Source organism: Sceloporus occidentalis, unplaced genomic scaffold, assembly GCF_023333645.1.
Source record: "Sceloporus occidentalis isolate IW3139 unplaced genomic scaffold, rSceOcc1.0.p SCAF_8, whole genome shotgun sequence".
Lineage (NCBI taxonomy): Eukaryota > Metazoa > Chordata > Lepidosauria > Squamata > Phrynosomatidae > Sceloporus > Sceloporus occidentalis.
In genome coordinates this window covers 51,639,411-51,651,628 of record NW_028316988.1, presented here as the reverse complement: position 1 = coordinate 51,651,628, position 12,218 = coordinate 51,639,411, and the positions used below count along the sequence as shown (strand labels likewise).

The window sequence follows — 12,218 nt, the reverse complement described above, 5'->3', positions numbered from 1 at the left end:
CAAGATCAGACAGGATCTGATGTCTTTAGAATATTTCAGTTAAAAAAAAAGTTCTTCTTAATGTTTAAATGAAATCTGTTTTCTTGCAATTTGAAAATTATGGAGAACATAGCTGTCCCTTGCTATCCACAGGGGAATCACCTGCAGACACCTTTGTGGATAGCAAAAATCGTAAGACCTTAAGTCCTGTTCTTTTCAATGGGCATGTGCGCTCGCTGACACCTCTGCATGTGCATGCACCCATTGAAGAATCTGGGGCTTGCCATCAGCTGAAGCTCAAACCCCAGATGGCAAGCCCACAGTTCATGCAGGTGCACTGTATACTCCTGATAACAGCAGGTCCCTTTTCAGATAAAATTTGGGCAAACTCAGAGAGATAGAATTTGCATGTCAAAAGGATGAGGGACAAAAGCACATAATAGTGTCAAAACTCGTTCCTTTAAAAAATGATTCATTTATACATCTGAATAGCCCCTGCAGTTAAACCTTGCATATATTTCAGTCTGATTTTATTTTGTTCTTCAACACTTGTGAGCTGCTCCACTGTCACCAGGGAAAATGCTTATTACATAAAAGTGCTACATCCTACATCAGAAAGTTAGTGGATGTTGCAAACTCTCTTTTATGTCTCAGCCCAGCTGTAGAAATTATATAAATAATGATAAATATATAAATATGTTTTTAGTATTTCAGGTTAAGTGCTTGTCCAAATTTGTATGTTTAATTGTGTGATTAATTGTAAAGCACTTAAACTAACTTTCTTTCTTTCTTTCTTTTTCTTCCTTCCTTCCTTTTTGCATTTACATGACAGCCTAAAACAGCTCCAAAAAGGACCTTTGGATCCATTACTAATGAACAGGTAAGTAAATAAACTATTTTAAGGCTATTGATACCTTGTGGATATCTATATATAAATGAGTAACATGTTGCCTCCATACTAGAGCAGCATTAAATAGTGTTAAAGCTTTTGATTCAGCTTGACATTCAGAATTTCAGCTGATTGACACATGCATGCCCATCACTAGATATCCTTTGACACCTTGATCATTTAATGGTTTTCAGCTTGAACAGATGAAAGGTCTGCACTGAAAAATGACAGTGTATATAAGAAATTTGTGTTTGTGATATGTTGTGTGATATGGGATGATTCATTCAAATATTTTACTTGCCCTCCAACTGTCTCAATTTGTCAGGGATGTTCCCAGTTAATCCTCTGTCATCCCATTTTTTTCAGCTGTCTTCAAAATGTCCAGGTTTCTTTCTCCTCCATCCATTTCACCCCTTTGTCCTTAGTTTACTTCAGTTGTGCAAACTGAGTTCAAAGTGCAACATTTTGCACCCAACTCAGCAGGGAGGAAAAGGAGAGGAGGGGCAGGAATCTTGCCCTTTCAAGTGAGCTCTGGAAGAAGCAAACTACTGTATCCTTTCCTAGATTGTGTCTTCTTTTGCTGTTTTGATCCTATTCTGATGTTGTTAGACCACACGTGTCCCAATTTTCCTCTGCAAAATGTTGGAGAATATGGTAGCAATTTTTGCATCATCTACACTAAAGTCAATCAGATCATCTTGATTATGGCAGATGCATGGTTAGCTGGGATGCATTCATTTCTGGGGTCACATCTAAATCATGCAACTCACCTTCTTGGAAGATCTGTTCCACCATCTCTCTCTTAAATTTGTATCTACACTACAGCAATAATGAGTGAGACTGCTTTAATTGCCAATAGCTCAGCATTATGGAATTCTGGGATTTGTAGTTTTGTGAGATCTTTAGCCTGCTTTGTCAGAGCTGTGGTGCCACAACTACAAATCCCAGGATTCCATAGGATGGAGCCATGACAGTTAAAACAGTGTCAAATTGGATTGATTCTGTAGTATGGCAGCAAATGTAGATGGCTCAATTAAGTCCCCTTTTTTCTTTTCTTTTTTCTGTTTTGAGCCTTTTAGGGTGTATCCACACTCATGAAAATGGCCAGAAAGTCTCAGATTTTGTCTATGCTTCTTCTAATTTTATTTTGAAATTCCATAAGTGCTTTGTTGATCCCAGAATATTTTCTGTTAGTTCCTACTATTGTATACCAGTTCTCTAGGTCAATTTCTTTTAATGCAATATAGCATTGGAAAGAACAGGATCTAGGATTTTTCAGTCAGTCTGAATGTACCTTTAGTTTGCCTGATTTTTAGAAAAAGACATTTGTCATGGAGCAGTACATTCTGTCCAGTGAAATGTTTTTATATCACAAGATGCTTTCACATGAGAATGTCCTGTAAGATTTCAGGCAGAGCTGTGAGACCTTATCCAGCACTCTCACATCCTCACATTACTGATGTCAAAGCCTTAGACCTCTTTGCTCTAGTTCATGGATATGTATAACATGAAACAGTCTTGAAAAGTAAATGAAAAATTGGTGGCCTCTTGTTTTTTGTTGCCTGTTTTCATCTCTATCCTCTGTGCATCTACATTATCACTCCCTATCTCATTACTGGTGGAGCAGAGCTGGCAGAGTTCCCTTTGGAGCCTGTCAGCACCATTTTCCATCACTCAGAGAGATTGCTATTGATGAATGTTAATCACTCCTTCCTCCTTAGGGAATGTGTTTGCGCTCTCTCTTTTTCTCTCCTTTTTTAAAAGAAAAAAATGGGGAGTTTCCTACATTTGCATGTTTGGGCACCCATAGAATAGATTTGGGGGGTGGGGGTGGAAATCCCCACAGAACATCATCCTTACACAACATATGTGGAATCAGATATGCTTATCAAGTCTATCTCTGCATGTGCACACATTTGTTTTGCTATAACAAGGGCAGAATTCTTATTATTCTTTGTATAAACCTAATGGTTGTGATATTTTTAACACTTGGAATCTAATTTTCACTGTATTCATGAAATGTGATAGAAAGGGAAATATTCAGATACACAGTCCTTGAATTTGTAATAATCCCTCGTGTTTCACTTGTAACTTTTCCATTTCTAATTCATGTAATGAATTTAAGGAGACAAGGCTTAGGTTTCTGCATGGGATAAATGACATTTTCCTCCTGTATTTTTTTCCCACTTGACAAAAGGATATTGCAGATACAATTTGTTGCAATATGTTCATTCTTATTGTGGCAGGTAATGAAAGAAACACATATACAATAAGGAAGAATAATCCACAGTAGGGAAACTATGATGAGTACAATAAAGTCTAGTTACAAGTTCAATAAATGATATGGAAAGCAGCTGTAAAGCCTTCGTGCATACACATAGGACACACACACACACACAGTACTATTGTATTGTGTGATGCAAATAATTTGACTGGCTGGTGTTTCACATTTGCACATCCACAAGGTCTGCTACCTTTCAAGTGCACCATGTGCATCAGCCGCGTAACGTAAAGAAACAAGTAAAAATGCAGGGAATTAATGCTGTGAGAGCTGTGTTGGGCCATGGAAGAGCCCTGGTGACAGCGGGCCAGCTGGTCTGAAGAGAGGTAGATGCCCAGGTGGTCATTCCTGGACTCCCATTCTGAGGCTATGTGCTGCACACCTGTCAAGTGAGGAAGTGAATTTTTTAGAAGACATCTTGTGAGCAAATATCGCTGCTATCTGTCTTGGCTCATTATCAGATGTGACAAATCAAGCTAAAATCAGGTGATCATATCTATTCTCCAGTGTGGCATAACTTTTCTTCTAGTGTGTTATATGGGACTGCAGTGTCTAATTTGGGAAAGAAGTGAATCAGATTCTTATAATAGCATTGTATTGTTGTTTTTAATTACCATTTGGGGCCTATTTCCTTCTCTGCATTGCATTGTGAAAAAACTGGCATTTGATGCAGTAAGTACATAAGAACTGAACAGGAGGTGCATGTTTCCAATCAGACAGGCACACAAACAAAATACTGTCCAAGACCTGTAGGTCTAGATGCTAGATTGTCCCGTATCAGATGTATACTTTATGGTCCAACTGGTTAATGCAATGTAGTTCAGGATCTTGTACAAAACCTCATTATCTCAAACTATCAAGTTTCTTTAACACTCCATTAATTATTTCCCCCTTGGCATTTTGGTAAACATCTTCCCAAGTCATAAACAGTGGCTAACTCTAGGTATTTTAGCCCCAAAAGTAATGTTTCCAAGTTCAGCCGCTATCTCACTTTTGCAAATGTCTACAACATCTCAGCCAGAAACATCTGGACAATTGTCAAGTCATAAACAGTTTTTTCAGTGCAAAGAATTACTTCAACTTCCTTCCCAATCAAATCACAATGACAGTTCAAAGAAGGGATGCCCATTCCCAAATCTTGCTTATGAAGGTACAGAGACTTATTGTATAAATGGCTAATTCTTTCTAATATTTATGCCCATATTTAAACCTGATAGTTATTGGTTTAGCTAAAAAATATAAAATATTATTTGGCTTTACTATAGGGCCTAATGACATTTACGCAAATGAAAGACCAAGCTCCAAAACACACCGGGGAAATAATCCAGTTTGAGACCTCTTTAATTGCCCTGGCTCAATGCTAGGAAATTCTGGGAACTGTAGTTTTGGGAGGCATTTAGCCTTCTCTGTCAGAGAGCTCTGATGTCAAAATAAACTACAATTCCCAGGATTCCCTAGCACTGAACCAGAACAGTTAAAGCAGTTTCAAACTGGATGATTGCTGCATTGTATTTTGGACCCAAGTGATTTCAGTGACATTTGCTTTGAAATCAGTATGTCTATAAGAATTGTGCCCTTAAAACCCAGAACTTATAGTGACGTTTACTGCCAAATCAGTATACCTTAGAATTGTAACCTTATTTCTTGGCATAGCAGAACATAGATGTATTGCATATTAGTCAACCTTAAAGTAAATGAAAAATCGATAGAGATGAATGCATATGCTTTTCAATAATCTTTTCTACAAACATGCATCTGTCCAGTTATTAAAAGATCTAAATAATAACACATACCTCTTTCTCTTTTTTATCGTTTTAGGGTCAGAATGTATTTGGACTTGATATAATTGAAACACCTGAGGGGGACAAGTGGCCCCAATTGATAGCACAACAGGTCCTTGACAGGGAACAGAAGGACACCTATGTGATGAAGATTAAAGTGGAAGATGGTGGAAACCCTCCACGATCTAGCACTGCCATTCTTCAAGTGACAGTGACTGATGTGAATGACAACCGGCCAGTGTTTAAGGATAATGATATTGAAGTCAGTGTACCTGAAAATGCCCCTGTGGGCACCTCTGTTTCTCAACTTCATGCCACTGATGCCGACCTGGGGTCAAATGCTCAAATCCATTTCTATTTTAGTAGCCAAATTACCAACCTTGCCAAAAGGTTGTTCACCATTGATAACGCCACTGGTCTCATCACCATCAAGGAACCGCTGGACCGGGAGGAGTCCCCAGTACACAAGTTAACTGTCTTGGCAAGTGATGGCAGCTCAACACCCTCAAGGGCAACTGTCACAGTGAATGTCACAGATATTAATGACAATATTCCATCAATAGACACTAGGTACATTATAAATCCTGTGAATGGGACTGTTCTTTTGTCAGAGAAAGCACCACTCAATACTAAAATTGCCCTGATTACTGTAATGGATAAAGATGCTGACCTTAATGGTAAAGTTACATGCTTCACAGATCATGATGTGCCATTCAGGTTAAAGCCTGTATTTGATAACCAATTTCTACTGGAGACAGCAACATTCCTGGACTATGAGACCACAAGGGAATATGCTATTAAAATTGTGGCTTCTGATTCAGGGAAACCACCCTTGAACCAATCTGCAATGCTCCTTATTAAAATTAAGGATGAGAATGACAATGCCCCAGTGTTCACGCAGCCCATTATTGGACTTTCTATCCCCGAGAACAATGCCCCTGGCACACAGCTGACCAAGATAAGTGCTATAGATGCTGACAGTGGCCGCAATGCTGAGATTAGCTACATGCTGGGCTTGGATGCACCTCCCATTTTCAATCTGGACCGCCGTACAGGAATTCTGACTGCGGTACGGAAGCTGGACAGGGAAAAGCAGGATAGATATTCATTTACTGTGCTAGCTAAAGATAATGGCATGCCACCCTTGCAGACCAATGCTACAGTGACAGTTTCAGTTTTGGACCAAAATGATAATAGCCCTGCTTTCACACACAATGAGTATAATTTCTATGTGCCAGAAAATCTACCCATGTATGGCACTGTTGGGCTCATCACTGTGACAGATGCAGACTCTGGAGAGAATGCAGCAGTGACTTTATCTATATTAAATGGAAAAGATAATTTCATTATTGATCCCCTCACTGGAGTCATAAGACCCAATATAACCTTTGACAGGGAGCAGCAAGGGTCTTATACTTTTCAGGTGAAGGCTGTGGATGGAGGAAGGCTACAACGCTCATCAACTGCCAAAGTGACTATCAATGTAGTTGATGTGAATGACAACAGACCTGTATTTATCATGCCTTCATCTAACTACTCATATGATTTGGTTCCAATGTCCACCAGCCCAGGATCGGTAGTCACAAAGGTTTTTGCTGTTGACAATGACACAGGAATGAATGCAGAGCTTCGCTACAGTATTATAGGTGGGAATTCAAGGGGATTGTTTATGATTGACCAGTTAACAGGCAATGTTTCTTTGAAAGAAAAGGTCATATCAGCAGATCATGGATTACACAGACTAGTTATCAAAGTCAATGATTTAGGGCAGCCTGAGTCATTATATACTATAGCACTGGTGCATTTATTTGTGAATGAAACAGTCACCAATGGATCCTATGTCCAAGAGCTAGTGCGCCGAAACATGGAAACACCAGTTGGCCAAAATGTTGGGGATGGTGAGATAACCCCACAGACCAATGACTATGTCAAGATAATCATTGCCATCATTGCAGGCACCATGACAGTAATACTGGTGATCTTTGTTACTGCTCTAGTAAGATGCCGCCAAACACCCAGGCACAAAGTTGTCCAGAAAAGTAAACAGAGTGGTGAATGGGTGTCTCCAAACCAAGAAAACCGGCAGATTAAGAAAAAGAAGAAGAAGAAGAAGCGTTCTCCAAAAAGCCTTCTTCTCAACTTTGTGACAATTGAAGAATCTAAGCCCGATGATCGTGGTCATGAACACATCAACGGCACTTTGGACATTCCTGTAGAGCTAGAGGAACAGACTATGGGAAAATATAACTGGGCCACCACACCAACCACCTTTAAGCCTGACAGTCCAGATTTAGCAAAGCACTACAAGTCTGCCTCCCCACAGCCCACTTTTCAAATTAAACCTGAAACTCCAGTGCCACCGAAGAAGCACCATGTCATTCAGGAACTGCCTCTGGACAACACCTTTGTGGTGGGGTGTGATTCGCTCTCCAAGTGTTCCTCCAGTAGCTCAGACCCTTACAGTGTCTCTGAATGCAGCTGCCAAGGAGGATTCAAAACCCCAGGCCCCATCCACACCAGACAGGTAATGCCAAGTCTCTTCTTGCACCTCTGTTTTTCTGCTTCTTTCACTCCCTTTTGCTTTATCTTCTTCCTTTTATTTTCTTCTGCCTTTAGATTTTTCTTTTTAAAAAGCCACTGAATGTTCACGCTTGGCTGAAGCACTGAGAAGTAAACAGTTTTGTGATTCATCAACACTAAAAGGAAGAAAATGAGAATGGAGTGACTCTTAGCTATGAGGAAATTTTGATTGCTGAATGAACGTATAAAGAGGCAATTCTTGTCTGCAGATGGCAGTGTGGCACTTCCAATTTTGCATACTATGTAGTTGTAAAGCAAATCTGCAAAACAAAAGAGAGATTACAGGCATGTCCTCCCTAGCTAGCATCTTATACTTGGGAATCTAAGTAATCTAGGCCGGGTAAAAAGCAATAAAATGTTCAGGATCTGATAAGTGGTTCTTAATGCTAATGGAGTCTGGAATTGCAGACTTCAATTGGTTGAATCTGTAGCTCAAAGTCGCTCTGAAACAAATAGGCTTCTCTCCCTTTCCACCACTCCAACAACTTGCCTTAACAGACTAAGTGCTGTTTTCCAAACTTGAAACATACTATCCACTTTCTTAAAAGCTGGTTGCTTGACACCTCAACAACATAAATATCACTGAATTTAGTAGAGAGAAATATCATAGACACTGGAAATACTGTTAGGCTTTTAGGGACACATAGCTGTGGACTTATCTACCCATATAACATTAACACACAGTAGCTAAATAGCAAAACTCCAATTTATATGTTGTCTGAGATGCAGAGAGGAATATTTAGGTGGTATATTGTTGTTTGGTTGTTAGAGAATTCCAAGGGAAACACCTCTCTTGTTTAGATCATGATTCTGGGGGCAACAATCATATCATATTAATAGTTAAAAGCTTTCCACAATAGGAGGGAAATGTCTGCTGGTACACTGGTGTATTTTGTTTTTAAAGGAACAAAACACACAAGACACTTTTAAAATTTCCTGCCTCATTTCTTTTAAAAGAGGCAACATGTCCCTTGCTTACAGCAGAAGTGATGGAGTTCATTTGTATCCTTTTGTTTACAAGCTGAATTTAAATGACTTTTGCCAGCTGAAAATTAACTCCTTGAACATCATGTCTCTCTTTGTAGATATTACCACATTCAGCAATGTAGTTAAGTTGGAGGGAGTATAAAATATATATCCCGCCTATCCTTTTCTGTAGGATGGTTGTGTCTGTTTCATACCTAAAACACACTGCAGGCAGTAGCTGTAATATCTGAGATACATGACAGGAAAGGCACTGAGCGATATGTTATTTTAAGTTAATAATGTGTAGTAGAAAATGTTTTAAACAGTTTTGAGTGCTGTCTGGCTGACACACTTTAGTTATATTTATTACTGAAAACACTCTGGGCTTTTCCAGACAAGGATCTATGTTGTAGATACATCTTCAGGCGTCACTGAATTTCAGGAAGGTGAAAGGAACATCTTTCCCATCCCTTAGCACCATCCTCTGTTACAGTAGAAACTCAGGTAGTTTATGAGAGGGACTACTTCTTGCCTGAGACTCTGGAGGGCTGTTGCCAGTCACATCCAAACTACATGGTGACTTTTAAGGTTTAGTGGCATGTTCCTACCTCCTCTGTATGTACCTTTAAGCAAACTGAGAGGTGTTTCTCCCTTGCTGTGGTTCATGATCGCCCCACAAACAATAGGATAGGATAGGATCCTTGTAGAAGTGAGGGCTACTATGGGCATACTGGATCCTTGCCGTTTCTGGCTTCTGAAATCAGCTAGACCTGGGGCAGGGTGTTATCGGTACACTGATGACACTCAAGAATACTTCTCCATGTCCCAGTCGGTAGCTATGATGACAAATGGCATTTCTCCCCTCAATCAATATCTTGAGGCGGTAATGGACTGGATGAGGAAAAAAACCTGAAGCTAAATCCAGACAAATTGGAGGTACAAAATGGAGTAGGGGCCCCCTAACCAGGTATAGAGCTGCAACCTCCAGTTCTAAATGGGGTCACACTCTCCACAAAGGGCTGTGTTCGCAGTCTGGGGGCACTCCTAGATCCATTGCTTCACATGACAAACCAAGTGAATGCGACAGTCAGGAACGCCTGTTATCAGCTTCGGCTGATACACCAGCTGCACCCTTTCCTGGAAGTAAAGGACCTAGAAACTGTACTACATGCACTGGTAACCTCACGACTTGATTTCTGTAAAGCGCTGTACATGGGGCTACCCTTGTGCCTAGTCCGGAAACTTCAACTAGTGCAAAATATGGCAGCCAGGCTGGTCTCCAGAAAATCTAGGAGTGACCGAATAACACCTGTTCTAAAATCTCTTCACTGGCTGCCTATCAGTTTCCAGGCACAGTACAAGGTGTTGGTTATGACTTTTAAAGCCCTACATGGCTTGGGTCCAACCTATATTTATTTCCATATAATCCGCCCTGCACACTCAGGTCATTTGGGAGGAATCTATTGCAGCCTTTAAAATCCAGATTAACTGCTACCTCCCAGAGAGCCTTCCATGAAATTGCTCCCAGACTATGGAACAGCCTGCTGGACAAGATCCGTCGAATTATCAGTTCAGACAGCTTCAAAAAAGCTGTTAAGACAAATCTCTTCCGGCAGGCCTTTCCTGAACAAAAGTGCCCGGCTACAGAACGATTGCTCCTCACATCCTGTGTTAGCCCACCACTCTGCCCTCATTATATTATTATTGTTATACTTTTTTCTTTTTTATTAATAGATATTTTAATCTCTAATTTAAATTGTATTATGTTTAATTCTGTTTTAAGGGGGGGAATCTGAGATATAATATTGAACTTGCTATGCCCATTCATGCTCTATGTGGGACTGCCTTTGGAAACTGTTTGAAAATGTCAGCAGATCCAAAATGCCTCAAGTTAGAATGCTGACCAGATCCAGTTAAAGGGAATGTATAACTCCTGTATTGAAACAGCTTCACTGGCTATTGGTTCATTTCCAAGCACAATTCAAAGTGCTGGTCATGACCTATAAAGCCCTACATGGCTTAGGTCCAGACTATTTGAGAGACCGTATAGTTCTATACAAACCACCTAGAGCCCTAAGAACCTCAGGGGAAGGCTTTCTCTCGGTCTCACCACCATCCCAGGCTTGTTTGGTGAGGACAAGAGAGAGAGCCTTCTCAGTAGCTGCTCCCAGCCTGTGGAACTCCCTTCCATGGGAAGCTAGGCTGGCCTCCTACCTCCTGGTCTTTCGCTGGCAAGCGAAAACATTTTTATTGCATCAAGCTTTTTAAAATCATGCAGGCCTGGTTTTATTGGGGAATGGGGGATAGGTTTAGATTATTTTTAACCTTGTACAGTGGACCCTTGTTATATGCTGGGGTTTGGTTCGAAGATCCCCTGTGGATAACAAAATCTGTGGATGCTCAAGTCCCATTAAATATAATGACATAGCAAAATGGTGTCCCTTGTAAAAGATGGAAAAACAAGGTTTGATATTTGAAAATTAAACTTTTTTTTTAACATTTTCAAACCGTGGATGCTTGAATCCATGTATTAAAAAATTGTGTATAAGAAGGGCCAACTGCATGTTTTAAATTTTGTATGTTGTAATTTAAAAAAAAACTTTTTACTGTTTTAATTGGACTATTTTAATTGTTTTTTAAAGTGTTTTTTAATGTGTATGTGTGTGTGTGTATTGTGAGCCGCCTTTGGTCCCAACTTGGGAGAAAGGCGGGATAAAAATTAAATAAATAAATAAACTGTAGTTTGCAAAGGAAAACATATATATTGGAGGGAGGGTACAGGATTTTTATCATATGCACAATACAAGCATGCTTCCTTCTCCTGGAGTTGGAGAGGATCAAAGGAGTGACAGAGGGTTAAAAACCTCTACTTCACTGGGGATGGGGGTTAGGTCTCACATACTTATTTTTAGTAGGAAAAAGTAGGTGCTTGGTATGTATTAAAGGCACATATTGTTGGGTTTCAAGAGTACAAAAATACTGGTTAAACATATCATCCATTTCTGTAGAAGGGTCTGACTTACATTCCAATACTGCCAGAGAGCTGAAGGTCAGGGCTGGGCATGTTTTCATTTATATAGTGGGGAGGGAAGAGGGAAGAGAAGGTGTGGGAAGGAGAAAAAGGGGTATCTGCAGCCCTAAACTCTGTCCCAGGCACAGTCTCAACCATGTTTGCTGTAGTCTGTTAGAGACTTGAGTAGGTAGGTCTATTCTCTCTTCTTCCTCATTTATGTGTTCTGTCTTTTAACTGACAAACCAACATTTCATAGTGCCTGGAAACTCTTATGTCCCAGGCATAACATTTGGTGATACTTTACTTCAGCACAATCAAACATTCTTTTTGTATTTCTTATTTATGAACTTGTACACTTCTGCAGATTTAGAGAAATTTTCCAGCATATACAATTTCCCCCCCAGTGTCATGATTTCACTGACTTAACAATTAGCAGATAACTACTTGAGTTCACTATTAGAAAAGAATGATTGTGTGATAGAATAATAATGATTCTGGACTGCATTATTTCAGGCTGGAAGTGAAGGGTCATTTTTCTTAATAATTCCCTTCCACTCTTTTAACCCTTCAGATATTGTCAGATTGCAGCAGCATCCATTTTATCTCTTCCTGTTCTGTTTAGGACTAAAGACAGTTGTAATTCAACAACATATGGAGACAGAATTCAAAGACATAGCCATGTTAGTATGAAATATCACTATGCAAAGAGAACTTGTAGCAGCTTTGAGA

At 39.8% G+C, this 12,218-nt stretch overlaps 1 protein-coding gene across 5 annotated transcripts in view; it reads left to right on the top strand.

The window, feature by feature from the left end:
- Positions 1 to 12,218, top strand: part of PCDH11X (protocadherin 11 X-linked) — a 560,187-nt gene that overhangs the window by 149,866 nt on the left and 398,103 nt on the right. For 4 of the 5 annotated variants that reach the window (XM_089536702.1, XM_089536700.1, XM_089536701.1 and 1 more), the window contains exons 3-4: positions 812 to 859; positions 4,968 to 7,454. In XM_089536702.1, coding sequence (XP_089392828.1) covers positions 812 to 859; positions 4,968 to 7,454 — 2,535 coding nt within the window. Of the gene's footprint in view, positions 1 to 811; positions 860 to 4,967; positions 7,455 to 7,546; positions 8,162 to 12,218 lie in introns of those variants that run through there. The other variant, XM_089536703.1, reaches the window with a different exon arrangement.